Below are 27,472 nucleotides of genomic sequence, written 5' to 3'. Positions count from 1 at the left end.
GCACTAGGATTCCTGTTTCAGCCGCATATATGAAAATACAAAAATGGTGTGCACATCCCAAACATCCAATTAGGACGCAGGTGCAAGACAACTAAATGATATAGACAAATAAAGAAGTGAAGTCTGAACACTGAAAACTACTGCTCCAGAGGAATTTAATCAAGCAACGTTTCGACCTTCAGGTCTTCCTCAGCCGCATATATGCCCATTTAAAATGAACGCACTTTAGTACAATGCAAATACATTAAAGGACTAGAGATATGATGACTAGTTGCCAATAAGTATTGTTATGGTGCAAAAAGTCAAACTTCAGAGGCTTGTCATCAATAACTTTTAATGGAATGTACATCCAAGATTAGCTACAGGAATCTGCGAGGGCAATGGACAAGAACATTGGTGCAGGCTTAGTAACAATTACACTTGTATGGTTGTCTATTTACAGTAAACATTATAGTGCTGTCAAAATGAATGATTAATCCAAGTGATTAATCAAAAACTAAAACTGAAAAAGAAATCATAATCCTGATACTTTCTTGATTGATACCTTCTTGTATTTGGTACATACGTCTGCTATGTCCAGTGTTGGGGGGTAACGAGTTACAAAGTTACCGAACTACGTACAGTAGCTTAATTTGTGGAGGACGAAGAAAAAGCACTCATTTGGTAAATGAGCCAGTGAGAAATAATAACTTTTAAGTAGGGTCCAGTGCCTTTTCAATACTTTTAAAACGGTACCGGCTCCTAAACGGTGCCTGAACCGATACTTTAAAAAAAAAGAACCACAAAAAAACTATGGATAACTTTAAAGAACATTACAAATATTTAAAATAAATCCATAGCTTGTTGTGCAAGTTGTGCTTCCCTTAATCTAAGGCTAATAAATGTATTTCACAGTCTGTGTCATTATTTAATACAAAACCACACATAATGTTTCTGCTGTATCTCTGTCACTCACTCTGATATTTAGTTAACATGAGTGCTGTCTGTCACTGTCTTAAATCAGTTCTGTGAATTACTGTATAGTCATTAATGAATTCTTTATAAAGTAGCAACAATGTCGTTTTTAAAATACAGTACTGTGCAAAAATCTTATGGAAAAAATAGTATTTTCTCCCCAAAAAGGGTTTTAAGCCAGTTATTTATATTTGTAGTGTGTCAGTAGGAAATATCAGTTTGCCATTAATTTTAATATTAATCTAGTGCGATTTTGAATGCACAAGCAGTCTGACAACGGCAAAATGAATGTTTGGAAATGTAAACTGATATTTTATACTGACACACTACAGCAAAATATATAAATAACTGTCCGAACACCATTCTTTTAAGTGAAAATACTAACGTGTCTAAGACTTTTGCACAGTAGTGTATATGTATAAAGTACGTATGATTAAATTAAGTATATTTAAATAAGTTTAATTAAAGTATGTGTTCGTTCATATGTGTTAAATGCTAGATTTTCGCTGGAGGAAACGGCTGTGGTTTGATGAGCGAAAACTTTACAGATGAGAAACCGACTGCTACCTCGTGACCTTTTGTAAACTGTATTTATGACAAAGAACTGCACAGATATGGATATTCTAACAATCTAAACACATACCTGGTGTCCTCTGTTTGTTTAAGTGCGCATGCGCTGCTCCGTTCGCGGTCTGCGCCTCTGCGGATTGAAGAGCGCGCTGAAAGACGGGAGGAGACCGGTCTGACGCTGGTTTCATGTGAAATTTAAGCGGACTGACTCTGAGGCGATCGGATACCGGTTCCATACCCAACCCTACTTTTAAGAAATATATTTTTTGATAAACGAACCCAAAACTGTCTATGTCCTGGCTGGACTGTGATGTGATTTATGTCACGTGCAGGTGCGATGGATCGCGTACAGACCAATAGGGTGTCGGAATGGTATATGTTTATACTTATCATCCAACCACAATCAAATTCACTCCATCCAGATGGCGCGATTTATCTGGATAGTTTTTTTTTTTTTTTTTTTTTAATGATGACAAGCCGGAATGAAAACAAGCCGAAATGAAATAGCAGTACCGAAGGTATTTTTAAAATGTAAGGAGTAGAAAGTACAGATACTTGCCTGAAAATGTAAGGAGTAGAAGTAAAAAGTCGGCTGAAAAATAATCACTCAAGTAAAGTATAGATACCCCAAATTTCTACTTAAGTACAGTAACGAAGTATTTGTACTTCGTTACTTGACACCTCTGTGATTGGCTTATAAGTAAACAATACCCCACGTGGGGTGCATTATTGTGATTGGCTAAAACAGTGGAGATATCTGATTGGTTGCAGATCATTCCCTGTTTAAAAAAAGGCATTTGTGTTTCTAGCCAAGTCAGAGGAGTCTCAAAATTCACACACAAATGCAGTGTAGTTCACAGACCGCAAGCAGTTTGTAAATCAAGATGTATGTGTGTGTGCATCAGAAATACATTTCTGAATCTTGTCCTGTGCATTTGTGAATCTTGAGTGGATATGTAAATGTTGTGTGTATTTCTGAATTTTGTGTGCATTTCTGAATTTTGTATGCATTTGTGAATCTTCTGTGCTTTTTAAATTTTGTGTGTGCATTTGTGAATTTTGTGCGCATTTGTGTATCCTGTGTGTGTTTTTATGAATTATGTGTGTGCATGTATGAATCCTATGTGTGCATATGTGAATGCAGTGTGTGCATTTATCTTTATTGAGACTCTTTTGGCTCCATAGACCTTTGTTATTCAGTCTCTTATCTCCAAAGGAGATTTTCACTCTTCTCACGAGACCATCCTTGCCTGTAACAGTCTCCAGGACTCTGGCAAGTCTCCATTCACCTCTGGTTGACAGTTCATCAATGTCCAACACAACATCACCTACCCTTAGATTTCTTTTTGGGGAGTGCAGCGCTGCCTAGCAATAATGTTGTGCAGATACTCACACCTCCACCGGCACCAGAACTGCTCAGTCAAGAACTGCACACAACGCCATCTCTTTGCTCCATAGAGGTCCTCCTTTGGGAAGGTACCAGGTGGAGGCAGTATTATGCTGGATTTCATGTGGAGCAGGTGGTTGGGGGTAAGTGGTTCCAAGCTGTCAGGGTTGTTAAGGTTGTCTACAGTCAGTGGGCGACTATTGACTATGGCCATTGCTTCATAGAATAAGGTCCTTAATGAAGCATCATTAAGTCTGCCATGCGCAAGGGACAGAGTAGTATTCAATACACTCCTGACAGTTCTTAACTGATGCTCCCACACTCCACCTGCGTGACTGGAGTGTGGTGCATTCATCACAAAGTCGCACTGTTTTTGGGAAAGATAAGTACTCAGTCTTCGGGTGTCCAGTTCACCTAGGGCAACCTTAAATTCATTCTTTGCACCAACAAAGTTTGTTCCCTGATCACATTGGATTTGGTGAATTGCACCTCTGATAGCAATGAAACACCTTAATGCATTAATGAAAGTGTCAGTTGATAAGTCCTCTAATAGCTCAATGTGAATGGCGCGAGAGCAAAAGCGTGTGAATAAAAAAAAAGTCCATACCGTTTATGTTGTTTTCGGCCTTCTGTGGTTACAAAAGGGCCAAAACAGTCCATACCACAATATGTAAAAGGAGAAGAGGGCTCTAAACGCTCTGCAGGTAGATCACTCATTCTCTGACCTTCTGGAGCTTTGCGGAGCCTGCGACAGATGACACACTGGCGGACGAAAGAAGCAACGGTTCTGCTCATCCCTGGGATCCAGTAGCCACTGGATCTGATTTCGTTTATGTTGAATCCTTTTCCTTGGTGTTTTACTTTGTCATGACAGTGAGAGATTATGAGTTTTGTCACATGATGTTCCTTTGGAATCACAATAGGGTGTTTGAAAGAGTCCTTGATAGATGAAAGTCTCCCTCCGACCTTGATGAGACCGTCCGTGTCCCTGAAAATGTCTAAGTGGGACAGTTTGTAGTGGCGTGGAAGCTGGTTGCCTTTGTTTAGCAGATTTATCTCTTTTCCATATGTTTGTTTCTGTACATCCTGAATGATGACATGCACTGCACTTTCTTGTTCACTCACTGTAGCCGGTGCATTGGATTTGACTTTCTTGGCCCTTCTTATGAGACATGCTACAGCTTTGACTGCTTTGGACCATGACGAGAACTTGGACAAACATTCGGCAAGGCTAAATGTCACTCTAACTTTGGTTAACATTGTCTGTGTTTTTCTGACTTCTGGATCTCCAAGGGACGGATCCAGCTCTACACTGTGTGTTGTGGGCAGGTCCCTCTCCCAGAGAAAGGAGGGGTCGGTAAACCAGTTGGATGAGAGAAGCTCAGTGACCGATTTACCCCTAGACGCACTATCGGCCGGGTTCTCTTCCGATGGCACATAAAACCATTGTTGAGGGTTTGTACTTTGGCAAATCTTTTGAACTCTATTCACTACAAAGGTATGGAAACGACGCGCCTCGTTGTTTACGTAGCCCAAAACTACCTTCGAATCAGTCCAGAAATACTCTTTGACTTGAGGGTAGCAGAGTTCACCTCTCAACATGTTACTAACTGAGACTGAAACTACAGCTGCAGTTAACTCAAGTCGGGGAATTGTAGTTAACTTGGTAGGGGAAACATGGGCTTTTGCTATTACCAGTGAACAGTGAATCTCCTCTTTAACGTTTTTGGCTCTTAAATAGGTGCATTGTCCATAACCACTCGTGCTCACATCCGAAAAGTGGTGCAACTCTATTTCTTTAAGCTCACCAAAACTAGCAGGAAAGTAACAACGAGTTATGTTTACCTTGTCTAAGTTGGCAGTCACGTTGCCAGCTCTCCCACCTTGGCCTCAGTGCTTCTGGCAGAGAGTCATCCCAGTTGATACCCTGGTGACACATTTCCTGCAGGATCCTTTTCCCGTGAAGCACGTATGGATCCGGGAAGCCCAGGGGGTCGTAGATGGATGCAACAGTAGATAAGATGCCCCTACGTGTTGCTGGTTGGTCTTTTAAAGTGTGGTCAAATCTGAAGCAGTCCCTTTCAACGTTCCATTGGATGCCTAAGGCCCTTTCTTGTGGCATGTCTTTGAATGTTAAGTCCTTTGTTTTTGTCTCTACTGCACATTCAGATGGAGGGATGCTTTGTAGAACAGCAGGGCTATTTGAGATAAATTTGTGTAGATGGAGCCCTCCTTGCTTGTATATCTCTGTGGCCTCTTGTGCAAGCTGTATTGCCTTTTCAACTGTGTCTGTGCTTGTGACTCCGTCGTCCACATAAAAGACCATTTCCATGAACTCAGATCATACAGGATGTGTGTGACAGTGTTCTTTAGTTAAATACTTTAGTCCGTAATTTGCACACCCTGGAGATGATGTCGCACCGAAAAGATGTACCTTCATTCGGTATACCCGTGGCTGTGTCTCTGTGTTGCCGTTTTTCCTCCACAGAAAACTCAGGTAACCTCTGTAGCACCGCTGGACATGAAACTGGTGGAACATCTTCTCTATATCGCACATTAGAGCAATAGGATGTCGTCTGAACCGTAGGAGGATGCCTGTAAGATTATAAATCAGGTCTGGCCCTTGGAGAAGTTGATCGTTTAGACTTGCACCATTGTGTTTGGCTGAACAATCGAATACAACACGAAGTTTAGTGGGCTTTTTGGGGTGATAAATTCGGTAATGGGGAAGGTACCATTGTTCACCTTGTTTTCCTTCATTGTATACTTCTTCGACATCACCCCTTTCAATAATGTCTTCCATGTAGGTTATATAGTTTCTTTTGTACTTTTCATCTTTGTTGAACTTTCGCTTTAAGTGTTCAAGTCTGATTTCAGCAAGCTTTCGGTTGTTGGGTAAGTGTGGCCTTTGTCTGAATGGTAGAGGCATCTCGCAGTGTCCTTGTTCATTTTTCCTTATTCCTTCCTTGAGTTTGTCCAAAAAGATGAGATCCTCTTGTGAGACTGTTTTGTTGCTTGTCTTTGTGTCCTTAAAATCTAACTCTAGCACGTTAATCACATCCATGGGAGTTACAGGGGGTAATTCCTTTATCGTGAATCTATGACACAAACTTGACTGAGTTTCATTTAGCGCTGGTGTGGAGCCTCCAACGATACTCCACCCTAGGTCAGTGCAGATGGCATAAGGCTCCTCAACTTCTCCTAATTGAACTTGTCTTGGAGCTGTAGGGGAATTTACAGTTAAAACCCAAGGATCAGATATGTCGCAATGAAGACCAGGACTCAGAGATGAGTTCAATTAATAATAATAATTTTACTTGAAGAAAATAGTTTGCAATTTCATCAGCAGAAGTCAGCTTCAACACTCTCGAAGGAGTTCGCAGGCCGCCCCCGTACAATACAAAATCAACCACAGTTATACCCTGACAGAGGATACTAATTGCGTCAATATATAAGTCAACAAAATTCTGATTGGTTCCAAAACCAAAGATGTATATCTGATATGCTGGACATGTGGCAGTTGCTCGTTTGTCCTGGGACTGTCGGAGCGTCTCCCTGTACAGACAGATACTAACAAACATACACAGAGAACTAATCTAAAATTCAAGGCTTTCTAGCACTGGCAAGTGTCTTTATGATTACGGTCACACATAATATGTGGACATTTATCTTGAGGAAAAGAAATACAGGATAGAACAGAATTCTTAATATCTAGTATACTTTAGACATGTCAAAGTACTACATGTCTCCCTCATAGCAGGTAGAGGAAGGGTCTTCCCTGTCCCTTTTAGCTGACCTTGTGACCCTAGGAGAAAGAATACTCTCACATATGTTTCTGTCTGTAAAACCTAAACACAACTAAAAGAGAAAATATATTTCTGAGTGAGCATGCATCAATCTATAGTACATAGATGGCTTTTTCTCATTTAGTTACATCATACAACAATCTTGGAGGTTAAATACTGATCAAACACATCATTAATAATTACACAATATTAATGAGATAATATATTTTGAAGAAAGGATATAATTGGCATACACTCCACATCCTCTCCTTCAGTGCTAAAGCTCTGGCACAGTTAAATCCGATAAGAAGTCCAACATCACAACTCAGAAGCGGTGGTATCTTATCAGCAATTTCTGTCAGGTGGGGCCATTGTTTTGCTGTGTCACTAGTGGGTATGTTGTCATAGTTAACTGGAATAAAGTCTATGGTGTATGAGAGGGGTAGGTCGATACAAATGTCTGAGTCATAACCTCTCACACGCAGACCAGATACTCTGTGACTCTTAACAATAGAGTGAACACCCAGCATGGAAGTTAATTTTAACTTCACAGGGTGAGTGTCCGCACATAGCTGGTAGCTTAATTCTTCCCAGACAAATGTGCTGTCACTTTGTGTGTCCAATAGTGCATAAACTAATTGCTCTTTAGACGGGCTCTGAACTGTAGACACCCAAACAGGAACGATCATGGATGTGCTACTTGACTCAACCACCTTAGTAACATTGAGAGCTGTGACTGTCGCGGTTTCATTTGGAGTGCTTGGAGGGGTGTTGCCAGAGCTGTGAGATCTTTCATATGCCTTGTGATTGTCATTGTGCAGACAAGTGGGATACCTTCCTTTGCAAATGTCACAAGTGTGGCAATGGCAACGATCTTTGGCGTTATGGCCCACCTTTAAGCATCCATAGCACAGTTTATTGTTCTTAACATATGTGCGATTGTCCTCTAAGGGCTGATCTGAAAAGTTAGGGCACTTTGACAACTGGTGTTTTTCATCTTTGCAAAACATGCAGGGTACCTTTACTTTTTTGTTGCTTGTCCTTGCCTTTTTGTTTTGTACCGTGGTTTGCGTTTTGAAGACTTGTGAGGATCTGTTTGGTTTAAAGTCCTTTGTGGTCCTTTTTTCGTAAGATGAGCTGCATGAGTGAAGAGCATATGAAGAAGTGACCGGGTTGCCTGCAATCTCTGCTTCGACTGCCACAAGTTGTGCAAAGTCTTTGAAAGAGGGAAAATCCTTGCCATCCATAAGTGTAACTGTGACCTGGCGATTCCAACGGGCTGCTAACTTTCTGCAACATCTTTTGATTTTCCTCACAGTCACTTAATATCTCTAGACCTTTTACATGTGGTGTGGCTTGGAGACATGCATTTAGAAAGTCTGAAAATATCCTTAATCCTTCCGCCTCCTTTGAGCTTATTTTAGGCCATTTTGACAGCTTGTCTCTGAAAGCTCTCTGAACAACAAAGGGTGGTCCATAACGTTGGTCAAGCTTTCGCCATGCATCCTTGTATTCCTCTTCATCACTGCGATAAAATATGCCCTCAAGACATTTTTGTGCTGGACCTGTGATGTACCTTTTGAGCAAGTGAAGCTTATCAGCAGGTGAGATGCCTTTGCAGTCCACAAGTGAAGAAAACGAAGCCTTCCATTCAATGTAGTTAATTGGATCTCCGCTGAACACTGTGGGCATTGGCACCGGGATTCTGTTTATGGTTATACTGTTTTGAATTGCTTGGGCCAACTGGGAAATGTCCGTGGGAGGTGCTTGAGTGACAATTTGAGGGTTTGGATTGTTCACTGTGTGATTTAACATATGGATAGACATGTTTTGTGGCATTAATGGTGGCAAGCCACTAGAGGGAGCTGGTGCTTCATTAACAGGTTGGTGGTCAACAGAGAAAGGCATATTATTTGGTTGAATTTGCAGATTGTCCATATCCATGTTCATTTCTCTGTCGTACATCTTAAGTTTTGCGTGAGCAGCTTGCATTTCCCTTTCTGCCTTTAAACGCTCAAGTTCAGATTCTATATCTTTCATTTTTTCCTTTTGTTTAATTTCCTCTTGCACAATTTTATATTCTGCTTCCTTTGCAGCCAACTCCGCAGCTGCATCAATCCTTTTGGCTGCAATGCTTGAAGTGTCTGACTGCTTACCTACACTAGACTGAGAGGCTGTACCATAGATGGAGCAGGCGTACTGGTGTGACAGTAGCTGATGAAGATGTTGCCTTTCTCTATCGTTCATTAAGTATTTTCATAATGTCTCTAGTTACTGCTTCACAAGAGTCCATTTTGCGTCTTGTGTCAGAGGATGGCATAGTATGTTCCCTTATTTCATTGTACACCTTCATCATGTTGTTCAGACCCTTTTCAATGCCATCGGCCATTTCACACAACTTGTGCTCTGATAAGTCAGTCTTTAGGCTTTCTCTGGATGCTCTGATTAGCCCTTTCCGTTGTTCATAGAGACTTAGCAGTTTTTTGTCCTTTTTAATCAGTTCGTCCTTTTGATAGGCTATCATTTTCTCTGTTAACACACTAGGCCGCTCTGAACGCCTGGGTAATGATAACTCGGTCACAGCCTCCATTTGATGTAACGTTAGTTCAGCTAATTGTTTTTCTTTGCGTTCAATTATCGTCCTTTAATTCCTGCCTTGACCTGCTCTCTGTACCACCTTGATGTAATAAAGCTCTCGTTTCATTGATTTCAGTTTGTAGCTTACGTGTTTGCTCTTCGATGCCGTCCATTTAGCTTGTTGTTGTAACGTTAGCTCGCTGCCTGCGCTGTTGCCGTTGTCCTGTGAACTCACGGGCTGCTCGACATAACGTTAGCACTCTGAGGTGAAGCTCTTACTGTAGCATGCCCCCCGAACAGAGATGAGACTTTTACTGATGGTTTTATGATGTTTAATCCTTTATAAACTTTACTCCGTTCACCATATCACCAACGTAAGAGCTGAAATGTATACAAATGATATAACTGATCAGCTAACATTGTTCACATTAATATGGTCTTACATTTGTGCAAAAAACGAACATATTTACAGACAAATTGCTCAACGGATTTACATTAACACACCTTTTGCCTCTTCGGAGGGGCTGCAAGCATGAAAATCAATGTTTATCAGGTCTTCGTGTAGAAGTGCCGTATTTGGAATGACAAGCTGCTAAATGCTATAAACTGCGCTAGCTTGGGAGCGCGCATTCAAAAACGGAAGTCAACCATCTCAACACAAAATTTCAAAATAAAAAACCCCTTTTTTTTTTCTCCTTTTCCGTAACAAACTTATGGTTATTTACAGCCTCATATCGAATCGCTTATAAAAAAATATTTATATATTGTACAAACTCAATATACTGCCCAGCCCTTATTAAATGTGACTAATAAAGAAAAGACTATGACAATATATGGTTTATTTGAGTGTGTCTTATTATAATGTTTATTATAATAATGCAGTGCTAATCGACATATCACTGCTTATACTATGAAATATGCTGCATGCCTAATTCTGTGTAAGAAAGCCACATTATCTCATAGAAGGATTTACTTCTAGAGGTGGAAAGTAACAAATTACAAATATTTTCGTTACAGTACTTTTTTTCATTTTTTTCTACTTTCTTGAGTATAATTAAATTGTGGTACTTTTATTTTTATTTGAGTAGAATAAAACTAAAGTATTAAAAAAATACTTGTGCAAAAAAAAAAAAAATTACAATGAAGGAGCAGATGGAAAGGAGCGAGCCAAGGTTTGACGGGCACTTTTCCATTTCCTGGGGTTGAGCCCTGTGCTTCAGCCAAAAACAAACTTGAGCTATGCTCTGATTTTAAATCATAATTTTGTCAGCTCCTGAAATGGGTCAAACCATCGATATTATACTCAGTTGATAGTAGGATGCAGTAATCAAATGGATGGAGTAAGAACAATGTAAGTGTCTAAATACATACACATAGTTCAGTTGAATGTTAAAAATTGCCCTCTTTAACAGTGCAGGTAAACTAAATGTACAAAGCTAAAATAACCTATACATTAACATTAATGACAACACTGAATGCATGCATTTTATGTGACTCTGGCTGATCCATCAACCTTGATTTATCTGTCAATAAGAGGCATTTAAAATCACTTTTTCTTTGTGCGTGCTATGGATGTGTGAGCACATAAACAAGATGTCTATGTATGACCGGACGATTTATTCACATTCAAAAAGGGATGATATGGACATTAAGGAGTGCTAAATAGGGCTGCATGATAAATTTAAATGGAATCAAAATCTCAATGCATCAGAAACTGCTATTGTCATGCCTTCTTTCAGTAAAGCACGGTTCTGTGATCAGCAGTGCATCAACTACACAGAGGCATAGTTCACTGGGAATCTATGCAAACAGCTGTTATTATCGTGAACAATTTCTTAGATTTCATAATGAAATTGTATTTTTTCATAGTATTTTATATATATATATATATATAACCTTACCCACACACCACATTATTTTTTATGGGCACATTTCAATTCACACTGTTTTAAACCCTCACTTACCCTTATATGCTTTTGCCCTTCTTATAACAACCACATAAACTTATACGTGAATGTACTTTTCATAATTAGTTATAAAACAGTTGCTCCTGGTAACAGGGATAGGTAGTATGTTTGCATAACATAGTGTCAAATTTTACAATTTATTAGACTACCGTAGATTCAAGATTTTTATTCGTCACATACACAATTATATAGGGCATATATAACCAGCAGTGATTGGACATAATGCGTGTTAAAAAGAGAAAGCAAAAGTAAGTAAAAAAAGTAAATAAGAACACAATCTAAGCAAAGCAACCTGGACGGTGTCCGAACTCGGCGGCGCCATTTTGGAATATCCAATATCTAATATCATGTTTTGCTCCAAAATTGCTATATACTGTAACATCAGTCGTGTTTGAAAACGTTAGCTTCTGTGGTTCCATATCGCTTCTTATCACAGTGAGGCAGAAAATATTCTTTATAATAATCTTTACTGTTATACAAGCTATGTCAATTAGCGTTGTATTGCAATTGCTTATTGCCTTCCACTTTGCAACAAAGCATCTCTATCTGCATGTTATTAAGCTGTCGTGATATCTCATGCATTTGTCCATATAAAGGGATTTCCTTGTGAAACTTGTGTAGCAACAATCACTTTCTGGGGAATAATTAACTCAAATGAAGTGAATATTCATGAATATAACGTGCTTATTGCTTACAAATATTAAATTACCCAAAGAGGGAATATTTAATCATTTAAATATTAAATTTAAATGATTAAACCTTTTTAATCATTTAAACCTTTACTAGAATTAATTTAAGTTAATCTAGACAATCTGTTCGTCCAGCGAACTGGAAGCTAGACTTCCTTATCAAAATTCAATAAAAATATCCTTCTTACAAACTCCAAGAAATATTAATCTTCTGATCTGGAAAAAACAATATTTTCTGTGTCTGTACTACTAAGATTACTGAAATTAATTCATATAAAACAAAGCTCGTAGCGTAGATCACACGATTCAGGGACTTCGATCTCAATGAGCAATAAAACAATTCAATTCAAGCAAATTATAGGATTTAATGAAAACAGACTAAAGTGTACATAACTACAATTCACACGGAGTAAATATGAGTATATAGCAAAACGAAAATAAAATTTAAACAAGGTAAACGAACAAGAATAATAATGAGATAAATGAGAGAGAGAGGGGGGAGAAAGTGAAAGTGAGAACCAATCTCATCGTGACAATTTCAAACAGTTAACTTTGCAAGAGACCCCAAGTCATTGAATAATTTCACAAACATGGAATAGCCTAGACAACCTTAAACAGCAATTTTAGTTGCGATATAAGAAAGTACTTGCTTTGATCTGGCTCTTGTGTGTAGCTGCGCTCAAATTGTCCGGTCCGTGCGGCCTCAGCGTGGTTCTTTCCAGAGCAGATGATGTGCGAGCTCGATGGTTAACGCGAAGGTAAACTTTGCCAAAAGATGACTAGACTTAAGTTCGTTTGGCTCGTGAAGACAATTGAACGAATGTATGTGCGTCTCATGAATGTGTGTGCGTCTGTTTCACTGGAATGTGCGATCAAGAAGGGGGGTGTTTGTCTTCCCTTTTGAAGTTCGATATCGCATCTCTGGATAGTCTCCAAGGTGTTATAACTCTCATCCACGCCAGGACGTTGCCTTCATGGCGGCGCCCAGGGTGGTGAGTTATGTTGTAAGAGGGTTGTAAAACGAAAGTCCTTGTTTTTTTCTTTAACTCACGTTCTGGTCTTTGGGTGTAGAATGTGTCAAAAGGGTCAAGATTCATTAATATGGAACAGATGGTTGAATACCATCCGCTCATTGGTGTTACACTTGTGAAACCAACATTAAAGTATTTTCATGCGCTTTCAGATGGAGCAGTGATGGAGATTTACTACTGATTACAGAACGGGCTTTACTGACAAGATGCACATGACAATCTCATTCGATTAATCGTGCAGCCCTATTTGTGAAACATTATGACTGTTACTCCCAATTATAGGCAACAAATGCTGACTAATGTTTTATATGTATTTTGTTCTTTTGATTCATTTTGTGATCATTTTCTATTATTTTGTTCAGTGTTTTTTTGCATCATCCATTCTTTTGCCTGAGTTGTCTTTTTAGTTGCATTTTGATTACAGCTCAAGCTACAGTGGAAGACTTCCAGATCCGACCACATGCGCTTTATGTTCACTCCTACAAAGCGCCCACCTTCTGCGACTACTGGGGAGAGATGCTGTGGGGACTTGTCCGACAGGGCCTCAAATGTGAAGGTAGCAGTCATATAATAATATATATTTTAAAGAAACATTTCCTCACTGCCTCTCCAGTTGCCAGAGACAATAGGGTTTATTAAGTTGGCTTGAGAGAGCCAACTTACTGAAATCCGTCTTAAACTTATTATTATTCTTCTTTTTCTGAGACTAAAATTTCTGACTGCTACTCCTCCTAGAGCTTTAACTCTACAGACTCCAAACTCGACCCAGCTCTTCAGACTGATCTCGCCGGGTGTGCTATATCTTTTCTAACTGATTGGACTTACGGTTTTCATAAAAATGAAGATTAAAAATCATAAAAACTCCCATAGACTTACATTGAAAAGCCTCTGCTCATCTGAACATTCCGTCAAACTCCAACTGTCAAAAATTCAAATCTAAACACACTGAAGCCCATTAGACTCAATCAGACTAACCTATGTACTATTACTAACCCATTCAAACTCATTCAAACTCATCTATCTATATATCCATCTATATAATCTATCTATCTATCTATCTATCTATCTATCTATCTATCTATCTATCTATCTATCATCTATCTATCTATCTATATTAAAACTAATCTATCTATCTATCTATCTATCTATCTATCATCTATCTATTTTCAAACTCATCTATCTATATTAAAACTAATCTATCTATCTATCTATCTATCTATTTTCAAACTCATCTATCTATATTAAAACTCATCTAACTATATTCAAAATAATCTATCTATCTATCTATCTATCTATCTATCTATCTATCTATCTATCTATCTATCTATCTATCTATCTATCTATCTATCTATTCAAACTAATCTATCTATCTATCTATCTATCTATCTATCTATCTATCTTCTGACTGTTTCTATCTATCTATCTATCTATCTATCTATCTATCTATCGTCTATCTATCTATCTATCTATCTATCTATCTATCTATCTATCTATCTATCTATCTATCTATTTATCTATCGTCTATCTATCTATCTATCTATCTATCTATAATCTGACTTTCTTATCTATCCATCTATCTTCTGACTGTATCTATCTATCTATCTATCTATCTATCTATCTATCTATCTATCTATCTATCTATCTATCTATCTATCTATCTATAATCTGACTGTTTCTTATCTATCTATCTATCTATCTATCTATCTATCTATCTATCTATCTATCTATTCAAACTAATCTATCTATCTATCTATTTATCTATCTATCTATCTAATACTTCTAATCTATCTATCTATCTATCTATCTATCTATCTATCTATCTATCTATCTATCTATCTATCTATCTATCTATCTATCTATCTATCTATCTATAATCTGACTTTCTTATCTATCCATCTATCTTCTGACTGTTTGTATCTATCTATCTATCTATCTATCTATCTATCTATCTATCTATCTATCTATCTATCTATCTATCTATCTATCTTCTGACTGTTTCTATCTATCTATCTATCTATCTATCTATAATCTGACTGTTTCTTATCTATCTGTCTATCTATCTATCTATCTATCTATCTATCTATCTATCTATCTATCTATCTATCTATCTATCTATCTATCTATCTATCTTCATAGCAGCACTCTAGCAACTATCCAAACCAACCTAGAAACCACACAGGGTATCCTAGCAACCTCATACCATAAACTTAGCAACCACCCCGGGTACCCTAGCAACCACATAGCAACACCTTAGCAACCACTCAGGGTACCCTAGCAACACCTTAGCAACCACTCAGGGTACCCTAGCAACCGCATAGCAACACCTTAGAAACCATCCCAGATACCCTAGCAACCGCATAGCAACATCCTAGAAACCACTCAGGGTACCTTAGCAACCGCATAGCAACACCTTAGCAACCACTAAGTGTTCCGTAGCAACCGCATAGCAATACCTTAGTAACCACTCTGGGTACCCTAGCAACCGCATAGCAACACCTTAGCAACCACTCCGGGTACCCTAGCAACCACATAGCAACACCTTAGCAACCACTCAGGGTACCCTAGCAACCGCATAGCAACACCCTAGCAACCATCCCAAATACCCTAGCAACCGCATAGCAACACCTTAGCAACCTCTCTGGGTACCCTAGCAACCGCATAGCAACACCCTAGCAACCATCCCAGATACCCTAGCAACCGCATAGCAACACCTTAGCAACCTCTCCGGGTACCCTAGCAACCGCATAGCAACACCTTAGCAACCACTCCGGGTACCCTAGCAACTGCATAGCAATTATCAAACTTTTTAACTTAACTTAAAATTTAATTTTAAACTCTTTAAACTGGCCAGGCTTTCTCAAGCCAACTTAAAGTTTGTCTTGACGAACTTTTTTATCTAGTTACTGCTGATGCATATCAATTAAAAGATTTTAGAATTTTTGTTGTGGGTGAAATGGTGTTGTTTTGAATATAATTCATTAAATTATGTCAAGTGAGTCTACCATTGTCTTAAACAGGCTGTTGCAAGGAGAAATAATACACTTTTCAGATTTTCTGTAAGCTGTGCATGAGAATCAAACATTTCAACAATCATGTCCGATGATTGTGATTGTTGGATTTTGGGTCTATTTTAAAATAGATACATTTAGTGAACGAACTCCATCGCACACCTGTAAGTGATAGGTGCGTAGAAAATAAAGACCAGGTGGGTCGTATCAACATATAAGGAACTCCCGCACACTATCTTAACTTGCTAATTAAAATTTTAATCACACCAATGTTTCAGTCACACGACCTTCATCAGGAGTATACAAATGTTCAATTTCATCTCTTTTAAAATAAACACATGACCAATTAACAGAGCTCCATCTGCACAGAATTAAGCTCATTCGGAATACATAATTAGCACCACATCATAAACAATTACAACAATCAAGATCCCCCTATAGGTTAACAAAATCATCCAAAAAACACAATCGACACATCGTCATCAAACAGCATCAAATTGTAATTCTAAACCGGTAGTCAGGCTCCATAGTCTCTCAAACTCATCGTGAATACACAGTAAAAACAACACCTCATTCAAAACAATTGCATGACTATAACATTACATTAAATAATGCTTCATCATTCATACCATAGGTGATAAAGTTTGAAGGGTGTAAATCCAAAAAAGTTCGCGTCTCTGTAGAAGTAATTCGATGTCTCCACCTCTAGGTGGCAAAGTTACTTTCTCAATCCCACAAAAGCGTAAAGAGGTTACATCGTGATTCAAAGTTAAAAAGTGTGCCGCAACTGGATAATTTAGATCTTTTCTTCTGATCGAACTCTTATGTTCACTAATTCTTTATTTCAATTGACGTGACGTTTTTCCCACATAGCCTATACCACAAGGACAACTGATCAAATACACAACATGAGTGGAAACGCAAGTAATCACAGATTTGATGCTATATTTTTTGCCAGTTCTAGGATGACAAAAAAATGATGTTTTAAAAGTATTGTTACACTGAGCACAATTCCCACAACGATAATTGCCCTTCTTTATAGGACTAAGTAAACTCTGAGATGCACGAGGGCTAACGCTCTGAAAACGAGCATGTACCAAGCTGTCTTTTAAATTCCTAGCGCGTTTGTGTACAATCAAAGGAGGATGTCTAAAAATATCGCTCAGCTCTGAATCAGAGGACAACAAATGCCAGTGTTTTTTAAAAATGTATTTTATCATGTAAGACGTGAATATGTTGTAATACAAGCAAAAGAATACTTTCTTGTCTTCTTTTTTAGCAATTCAGACCGCGTCTTTTTAAAAGCTGTATTAAATCCTTCATCAACCCAATCTTAAAGGGTCAGCTTTTTTGAATAAAAATATGTATTTTATGTAATTTATTTTTTCTTACCCCATATACCCACATATATTTTGAATTTGTATTATGGTTTCTAAAAAAATATTCTGCGTTAAGCATTTTCAACATTGATCATAGTAAGAATGATTTCTGAAAAATCATGTGTTGATGAAGACTGGAATTATGATGATAAAGATTTGGCTAACATTTAAAAATATATTTAAACAGAAAATATATGTTTTCTATTTTACATTTATTTATTAGTCTTTATATTGCTATATTTCACAGTATTGCTTTCGCTGTGTTTTTAATCAAATAAATGCAGCCTTGGAGAGCAAAAGAGACCCATAAAAACATAAAATAATAAAAATGTATTCTTCCAAACTGTATTTGTGTATATGCCATTTCAGTAAAACAGACTAAAGTTGATAAAAACAAATTACATAAACTATTTACTGACTAAAACAACAACAGCAAAAAAAAAAAAAAAACATTTGAAAATAATTACTAAATAATATTCTAGTTTCTAAGTAGGTATCTACACGTTTAAGTGCCCATATGTCTAACTCTGTAAAGAGAAGGGGGAGCCCTCTGCTGGAGTTTAGGAGAATTCGTCTTGTGTTTTGTATATGTGAAATCTTATCTTGAATTCTTAAAACTTATTCTTGATTTTTATCTTCTTGTCCTTTTACCTAAACTCTTATCATATACCTTATCTTGTTTTAAACCAAATCTCAGGTTTATTCCTGATTTGAATCCTGAACACTAAAGCTTTCCTTGTGGATTATTAGGTTGCGGCCTCAACCATCACAAGCGATGCGCTTTTAAGATCCCTAACAACTGTAGCGGTGTAAGGAAAAGACGTCTTTCCAACGTGTCTCTGCCCAGCCCGTTGCTGTCTGTTCCTCGTCCTGGTCCAGCAGAGCATGTTGTTGTGGCCCTGGAAGATGTGAGGAATCATTTATTATTGTTATTATTTTTTTTACATTTTTGCAGTTGTGACTTTTTATTTATGTATAAATTCCCCTTTTTTTTCTTTCTTTTTCTTTCTTTTTCTTTCTTTCTCTCTCTCTCTTTTTCTCTCTCTCTCTCCATCTCTCTCATGCTCTCACTCACTCACTCTCTCTCGCTCTATCTATATAGAAACACTATAATAAGTTATTTATAATTAGAAAAATACCCCAATCAAACTTTACCAACATTTATTGTATTGTATTATTATTATTATTATTATTATTATTAGGTTTTAAATTATATAACAATATATTCTTGAAATAAATAAATACATAAATAAAAAACACAGAAGTTACAAATAAAATGCAAATAAACTGAAAACAGTTAAAAATCTCATTTGAGTGAACTATTCCTTTTAAATGCAAATTACATTTGTAGTCTTTAAATAATATAACTAGCTTACAAATAGTATAAACTAGCTTACTAAGCTAAGACTCCATAATGGCCTCAGGTAAGACTTCATCAGCAGACAATCACCTAGACACAAGCTTTCTAAAAGAATTTGCCAAAATTATTTGGTTAAGAATTTTAACAAAAAGATCGTATATTTTCATAATTACTACAAATTTTCCACAGAATTTGGGCTTAGAAACGACCCGTGATGTCATTATAATGCACATTCAGCCAAAGAGAGGTTGTTTTTCAGATCCAAAAATGGAATGGACAGCATTGTGTTCTCATCATGACCAGCTAAGCTACACTGGATAAACAAACCGAAAGCTAAACTAATCCGCGCTACTAGTTTGGGCTACGCAGCGCAGACTGTTTATCTGCTAGAGCTGCAGCCGTGGGCTGATCTCGATCACGCAACACTGAAATACACAGAGCTGGGAGATACAGTGTGAAGAAAGCAGTCGAATTCGCGACAGAATCAACAAATCTGTCAAATCTTGTGAGAGGCATTCAAATTCATTGAAGAATTCTGTTAAAGCTGATATCAGAACAAACCAGGAAAAACATTGTTCAATAAACACAAAATCTCCACCACCTTTCACCAATGATGTAACATAGTAACGAATGGTCTAAACTTTAAGTGAAAAAGAGTTGCAAAAGAATCACTGAGTCAAAATTGACAGGGCTTGTTTCCCACGTTCACAAGCAATGTCGTTATTAATGATGCTTTTGGGGAACACACCTAAAGGCTCGCAAAATTTCTAAATTCCTGGTAGACATTTGGGCAGGTATTCTCCAGGTTTTGGTAGCCCAACATTAATTTAACTAGACCAAGAAAAAAAAAAAGTTTGGCTGAACTTTACTGTGCACGAATCAGCATGATCAGCAAAAACTAGTAGTATATCTGGATCTAATGATTCAATAAACTTATGATGCAATAAAATTAACAATACAGATTACACCATACAATTTTCTTACAATTTATTTGTATGTATATATATATATATATATATATATATATATATATATATATATATATATATATATATATGTATATATATATTTTTTTTTACAAAATGAGATTTAAGACAAATTATGAATTAAAATGTGTCCTTTTATTATTAGACAAAATGCTGCATATTTCTTGGTGAAATTCAAATGTTAAATAATAAAACTAACTAGAAATTTTAAAACATCCTAAATCAGATTTAAAAAAAAAAATCATAAAACTATAAAAAATCTAAATATCTAAATTTAAACCAAAAACAAAATTGTCTGTGAAAAGTGTACAAAAAAAGTCAACCTTCAAATAATTATGTTCAGTTATGCACTCAATACTTGGTCGGGAATCCTTTTGCAGAAATGACTGCTTCAATGCGGCGTGGCATGGAGGCAATCAGCCTGTGGCACTGCTGAGGTGTTATGGAGGCCCAGGATGCTTCGATAGCGGTCTTAAGCTCATCCAGAGTGTTGGGTCTTGCGTTTCTCAACTTTCTCTTCCCAATATCCCACAGATTCTCTATGGAGTTCAGGTCAGGAGAGTTGGCAGGCCAATTGAACACAGTAATACCATGGTCAGTAAACCATTTACCAGTGGTTTTGGCACTGTTAGCAGGTGCCAGGTCGTGCTGAAAAACGAAATCTTCATCTCCATAAAGCTTTTCAGCAGATGGAAGCATGAAGTGCTCCAAAATCTCCTGATAGCTAGCTGCATTGACCCTGCCCTTGAAAAAACACAGCGGACCAACACCAGCAGCTGACATGGCACCCTAGACCATCACTGACTGTGGTTACTTGACACTGGACTTCAGGCATTTTGGCATTTCCTTCTCCCCAGTCTTCCTCCAGACTCTGGCACCTTGATTTCCGAATGACATGCAAAATTTGTCCAAAAGTCCAGTGCTGCTTCTCTGTAGCCCAGGTCAGGCGCTTCTGCCGCTGTTTCTGGTTCAAAAGTGGCTTGACCTGGGGAATGCGGCACCTGTAGCCCATTTCCTGTACACGCCTGTGCACGGTGGCTCTGGATGTTTCTACTCTAGACTCAGTCCACTGCTTCCGCAGGTCCCCCGGTATTAAAACAATAAAAGACCTGAAATATTTCAGTTGGTGTGCAATGAATCTAAAATATATTAAAGTTTAATTTTTATCATTACATTATGGAAAATAATGAACCTTATCACAATATGCTAATTATTTGAGAAGGACCTGTATTTCAGTTGGAGTATTTAGCCCACATCAATTTGTTATCATTAGCGCCACAGAAACCCTCAAATAACACTCAACATCTAACCACTCACAAGCTGTAGTAAGATACTGTGCAGATCTTAAACAGTCAGGATATGATACAGTCCATTATACTGTAAATGAAGATGATTTAATATAGTGTTCATTGTGTGTTATAAATAATCATACTCTTAAACTTTCAACCACAAATACGCACGTATTATGAAGTATTATAATTGCTATGAATATTCATGAGTTGATATAACTTATCATAAGGTTTTTTATAACGCATTATGCATTCATTATAAGGCCTTAAAAATACCCTTATAATGTATTATAAATACGGGCTTCATAGAAAGTGTTACCGAGATTTCTTTCTCCACTGTATATGTTAACTTAAGACATAACCAACTTTGTTCACGAGAATACTTGCATAGACAATTATTTTGAGATAATTTTGTGTGTAAGTGTTCATTCAGAAGCTAGGAAACATGAAAGATGAATCAATTGTGTACGCGCCTTGTCTGAAACGTTTCACTCAGTGCGCGCTTTGAGTGAGTGCAAGTTCCGAATGCGCATGAATGGTTTAAAACGTTTGAATCGGCAAGACTTTCAAACAAGTGCATACGATCAACTACGATCCGTTTCACCCCTTCATGCAAGTGAACAGCGTGAATCAAGTTTGGAGTTTTACATCTCTATTCTCTATTCAGAGTGGTGATACATTTTGGAGCCCGACTGGAAAACACAATTGCCCCGGGATGTTGGGCTATTGATTTTGTGAGCTCTGCACTTCAGATCTAACCAGTGTGTGAACCATTGGTTTCCACACTGGTTTCGTTCAACAAAAGAAATTATTCTTTTAATAGATTGATTCAAAAGAATCATCTGTTCACAAAACGGATCATGAAATTGCATTACCGAGTCAAAAACTTCAAGTTCATCTGTAAAGCACATAAAGCTATCTTTTGAGTTTATACATTTTTATTTCATACATGATTCGTATGAATCTGTTAACTGAATGCAAAGTGTGAGTTCTAGGAGAATGTTTGTTGTGATGAGCATGTATCGCTCACTAAGAGTTGCTAAATGAACAGCTGCAGCACACAGTTTTTTTGTTTCAACGGAGAATCAGTCGCGGTTTTGGTTGAAATCCCCAAACTGTTTACTAAAATATTACATTAATAAAAGACATCAAAAGAAATCACTGGCAATCTAAAATACTTTTCATATGTAACTGTAATCTGATTACCCCAATTTAAAATGTAATTATAATGAAATACAGTTACTCATATTTTGTATTTTAAATACATAACGCCGTTACATGTATTTTGTTACTCCCCAGCCCTGCCTAGAAGTCAAATGCATGAATAATACATTGTTTATATTTATTGAGTTTAAAAAGAAAGATTGTTACTGTACTGTGATAAGAGTCTCAACGCTGAAAAAAGGTTTATTTTTTATTATTATTTTTTTATTTTTTTACATGATTTGAAATAAAAATAATGAACAAAATTTGTGTTTGTGCACTAAACAGCCACAGATAAGTAGCAGACTGCAAACGCATCCTGTGTGATCTGTATCTGGGGCTCTAGTTGTCCTGGTCTCCGCTGTCAGGGCTGTAGAGGTCCTTTCTAGGTGCTGATCCACCATCTGGTCTGGATACGTACTGGATCCGGGTGACTGCAGTGACCCTCTGATTTGGATACAGACTGGATATGGTGGCTACGGTTACCTCAGAATAAGAGAAAAGCACACTAATATTAGCGTAGATGCCATTCTTCTAATGATGTAGCAAGTACATCAGGTGTTATGGGAAGTGTTCCCAGTTCCGGTTTACCCAATTAATGCAGCCTAAAAATCCTTTAACGGATTTGGAAATTAAAAGCATATTAGTATGTTATGTGTAAGCCAGGTTAAAGACATGGGTCTTTAATCTAGATTTAAACTGAAAGAGTGTGTCTGCCTCCCGAACAATGTTAGGCAGGTTATTTCAGAGTTTGGGCGGCAAATAGGAAAAAGATCTGCCGCCCGCAGTTGATTTTGATATTCTAGGTATTATCAAATTGCCTGAGTTTTGAGAACGCAGCGGACATAGAGGATTATAATGTAACAGGAGCTCATTCAAATACTGAGGTGCTAAACCATTCAGGGCTTTAAAATTAATAAGCAATATTTTAAAATCTATATGATGTTTGATAGGGAGCCAGTGCAGTGTTGACAGGACCGGGCTAATATGGTCATACTTCCTGGTTCTAGTAAGTACTCTTGCTACTGCATTTTGGACTAGCTGTAGTTTTTTTACTAAGCGTGCAGAACAACCACCTAATAAAGCATTACAATAATCTAACCTTGAGGTCATAAATGCATGGATTAACATTCCTGCATTTGATATTGAGAGCATAGGCCGTAATTTAGATATATTTTTTAGTTGGAAAAATGCAGTTTTACAAATGCTAGAAATGTGACTTTCTAAGAAAAGATTAATATCAAATAGCACACCTAAGTTCCTAACTGATGACGAAGAATTGACAGAGCAACCATCAAGTCTTAGACAGTGTTCTAGGTTATTACATGCAGAGTTTTAGGTACTATAATTAACACCTCTGTTTTTTTTTTTTTTTCAGAATTTAGCAGTGAGATATAAATTGTCATCCAGTTTTTTATTTTGACTATGCATTCCATTCATTTTTCAAATTGGTGTGTTTCACCGGGCCGTGAAGAGATATAGAGCTGAGTATCCTCCCTTTCTAAGATCTACACAGTCTAGATGTGCTCTGTTTGACAGAAACCTGGCTAAAACCTGATGATTAAATTATTTAAAATGAGTCCACCCCCCAATATTACTTTTATAATCATGAGCCACGTCCAAAAGGCAAAGGGGGAGGTGTTGCTTCAACTTATAACAACGTTTTCAGGATTTCTCAGAGGGCAGGCTTCAAGTATAACTCGTTTGAAGTAATGGTGCTTCATATAACATTATCCAGAGATTCATATAACATTAACCATACAGACTTTATTAAAAAGTTTGGTGATTTTACATCCGAGTTAGTTCTGGCTGCACATAAAGTTTTAATAGTTGGTGATTTCAATATCCATGTTGATAATGAAAAAGATGCATTGGGATCAGCATTTATAGATGCATTTATAGATGCATTTATATCTGAATTCTATTGGGGTTAGACAACACGTCTCAGGACCTACTTACTGTCGAAATCATACTCTAGATTTACACTTCATTTACAGTGATATAGTTGACTTGATTTATTATTGTCTTTCTGCATTACCAACACACTATTTTTCTATTTGATACTGTAAAGCTACTTCGACACAATCTGTATTGTTAAAATCAATATATAAATAAAGGTGACTTGAGTCAATTTGGTAAATGTGATTAAAAGACAACAACAACAACAAAAAAATTCACACATTTATGGAAATTACTACCACAAAATCAACAATTTTGATCGCAAAAATCACAAAAAACAAAAAGTCGCGAAATCCTGGAGGGACTGGTATTTTGTTTTCTAAAACAAGGGAATTCATACTAATTGAGTGTGACATAAATATCCAAATTCTTTTTATGCTTCACTTTTGATTTATATTTATAGTTAAATTTAACAAAATGGGTTGAAAGATATGCATAGTGGTGGAGTAATCACCTCATATCAGCACAAACCCAAACATGGCAAGAACATGGAGTTTGTTTTATGGACACTTAGTTTTCCCTTTTTATGTTATGCTTATTTTATTTCAAATGAACTCAATTAAACATTGTAATTGCTGTCTCTGCCAAAGCATGCAGTTCTATTTACAATGTGACATATCACAAACTCAGCTCTTTACATCTGGCAGCATTTCAGACCTAAAGAAATGTTCTCTACATAAGATCAGTAATACATACGAAGGAATATAAAGTGTTCTTTTGTTTTTGACCCCTATAAAAATCAATTTTTTAAAAGCATTATGGTAAATCAGATCAATCATTTTCAAATTTTCCCTGTTTGTTGAGATCAGTGTCTATGTGAAATCCTCTGTGGTTGAACAGCTTATATTTTAACTAAGTGGCCAGTTTTGAAACATTCTTGTGGAGAATGTGTGCTGTGAAAAAGAAAATCAGTAAAAAATCATATCCTCTGTTACATTCATATAGATGAATGGCTGCTGTTCAATTTATTTTACATGTACATCTGCTATGAAATCACTAACATTCAAAGGGGATGTTGGGATTAATATTATATATTTTTAATGTTTTTGAAAGAAGTCTTTTATGTTCTCTAGCCCCTTTTACACTGCACATTGGAGGCGTAAAATTGCCGGAACATTGCCGGGTCGCCTTCTGTGTGAACGCGAACCCGAACCGGGATTGATTCTGGAATTGATACCAGGTCGGGGACCTAGGGCCCTATCATACAGCCGGCGCAATGCGACGCAAGGCGCAGCTCAAGTGTGTTTGCTAGTTTCAGTCTGGCGACATTCGCTTTTTCCCGTCCAGCGCCACGTCGTTTAATTAGCAAATGCATTTGTGCTCATTTTTGCGCCCATGGGCTTGCTGGTCTAAAAAAAGGGTGTGTTCAGGCGAATTGCTGGAGCATTGCTATTTTAAGGAGCTAAAAATAGACTGCGCCATAGACCAACTCGAACCTGGTCTAAAGTCTGGCACATTGTTTTTTCTTTATTTAAAGAGCGTGTTAGGTGGGTCCGCAACTCGCGTAAATGCTGCTTAATAAACACAGGGATGCACAGCAGCACAAAAACATGCCAACTATTAATATTATTCCCGGGACACATTAACACTGTAAAAACTCTTTAATGTCAACAAGATTGATTCTAAAAGTATTCATTTAAAAACTAAATCTTACTAAGCTTAAATCTTTGTACAGTAGTGTTTGTTTGGTATGCATTATGCATGATTTGCACAGTATGTGAATTGACAGTTTTATTGTTACTTATTTCTCTGGTATAGCAGCGCCATCAGGAGCCAGGGAAATGGATACCGTCATGGAGCGGTCGGCCAATCTGGATGGAGAAGATGGTGCTAGGGCGAGTCAACGTCCCTCACACTTTTGTCATTCACACCTACACCCGCCCCACCATCTGCCAGTTCTGCAAATGGTTGCTCAAAGGGCTTTTCCGCCAGGGCGTGCAGTGCAAAGGTGAGTATCATCATTTTCCTTTAAGCTTTCTTATAGGAAATATTTCTAGTCAGCTGTAGAAAAAAAAAGTGATCACGTGTTTTGTTCACCAGACTGTAAATTCACTTGCCACAAGCGATGTGCTTCAAAGGTACCAAAAGACTGTCTTGGAGTTTTCAATGGAGGTATGGTTATGGTTTTTAGCCACATCCAACTAAAAGGAAAAACATACTTATAGAAATCATTATACAGAGCCTCCAAAGAATAAATAAATAAATACACAGACTTTTACATACTCACAAGATACTTTTGCATGCTCATGAGAAACTTAAGCGTGTGCACAAGAAACATTTCGTAACGCTAATGCGTTACAGTTTCCGGTTGCGTTACTCTGCTGTCATACAACGAATATAATAAAAGCATGGATATGTAGCGAGGCATTATTTTACTGTCAAGTGCCGGGAGTGCACTGTTAAAGCATGATAATATATTGCTAGGATGCGCGAGCGCAAATCTCTCCACCCAAATGCTGATTTAATTTGATCTCGCACACTTAAAATGTGTCTGTGGCAAACACGGATCTCTGCTCGCACTCAAAGTGTGTGTGTGTGCACAAACTGTGTCCTGTGCGCTGGAAATTAATTATTTTCACACCTTGTAAAAAGTTAGCAACCAATCAGACTTCCAAAACATTCGCTTATTAGAATGATTGGGAAAGATCACGTAACGTTTAAACAGCCTTCTGTCTGTACCGCCTTCATTCACATGCTTGTTTTCATTACTTTTGCTTTAATTATTGGCAGTGACTCGTTTGCTAAACTGAACATCCAATCAGAGCTCTCAGTCTCGCAGACAGCCCTGACATTCCAGATGCCGATTCAACAAACTGCCACCGATGTGAGCCCAACGAGATCCGACCAAACAAACTAGCTCGACCATTGCTCACTGTGTCCCGGACTTTACATTTGACAGCTGCAGTCAACGTAAAATTTAAGAAAAACACTGTAGTTATAATATTTAATATTCACAGATTAAAAAAAATTGTAGTAGTACTATGAGTAGTAGCCTATTTATGAAGTTATGTTATTTTTTCAGAACAAATAAAACAGAATAAAACACGCACATACCTTATTCGTTATCTGTCCTTTATTTTGACAGATAACTACTTGCAGAACAGATATCTGTCTGTACAATGATTAAGAAATTGTTCCGTGTTTTATAAATTATTTCCATTATTTTAGTAAATGTGAGGAACTGAATAATTTCGCTCCCATTATTTAGGTCAAACTAAAGCAAGTGACTCATATATTAAACCTGGCCACGATTTAACTAACTGAAACTGGATTCTATAAATGTATAATAAAAATTTACTCATATTTAAAGTCATGTTCTACCATTACA

The 27,472-nt window shown here is 37.3% G+C and overlaps 2 protein-coding genes across 3 annotated transcripts in view; one reads left to right on the top strand and one right to left on the bottom strand.

Moving 5' to 3' along the window:
- The window catches only part of LOC113060401 (serine/threonine-protein kinase D3-like), a 131,173-nt gene that overhangs the window by 46,341 nt on the left and 57,360 nt on the right, over positions 1 to 27,472 (top strand). Inside the window, exons 4-7 of one of the 2 annotated variants that reach the window (XM_026229289.1) lie at positions 13,385 to 13,516; positions 18,098 to 18,255; positions 25,903 to 26,092; positions 26,185 to 26,256. In XM_026229289.1, coding sequence (XP_026085074.1) covers positions 13,385 to 13,516; positions 18,098 to 18,255; positions 25,903 to 26,092; positions 26,185 to 26,256 — 552 coding nt within the window. The remainder of the gene's footprint in view (positions 1 to 13,384; positions 13,517 to 18,097; positions 18,256 to 25,902; positions 26,093 to 26,184; positions 26,257 to 27,472) is intronic. The other variant, XM_026229290.1, reaches the window with a different exon arrangement.
- LOC113060402 (uncharacterized) lies at positions 6,482 to 11,091 on the bottom strand. Its single transcript, XM_026229292.1, has 2 exons — positions 9,778 to 11,091; positions 6,482 to 9,654 (listed from the first exon to the last, which is right to left on the bottom strand). The coding sequence occupies exon 2, from the start codon at positions 8,941 to 8,943 to the stop codon at positions 7,798 to 7,800; it is 1,146 nt and encodes a 381-aa protein (XP_026085077.1). The 5' UTR covers positions 8,944 to 9,654; positions 9,778 to 11,091; the 3' UTR covers positions 6,482 to 7,797.

This window comes from Carassius auratus, chromosome 42 (assembly GCF_003368295.1).
Source record: "Carassius auratus strain Wakin chromosome 42, ASM336829v1, whole genome shotgun sequence".
Classification (NCBI taxonomy): Eukaryota; Metazoa; Chordata; class Actinopteri; order Cypriniformes; family Cyprinidae; genus Carassius; species Carassius auratus.
This window is presented reverse-complemented; position numbering and strand designations above follow the sequence as displayed.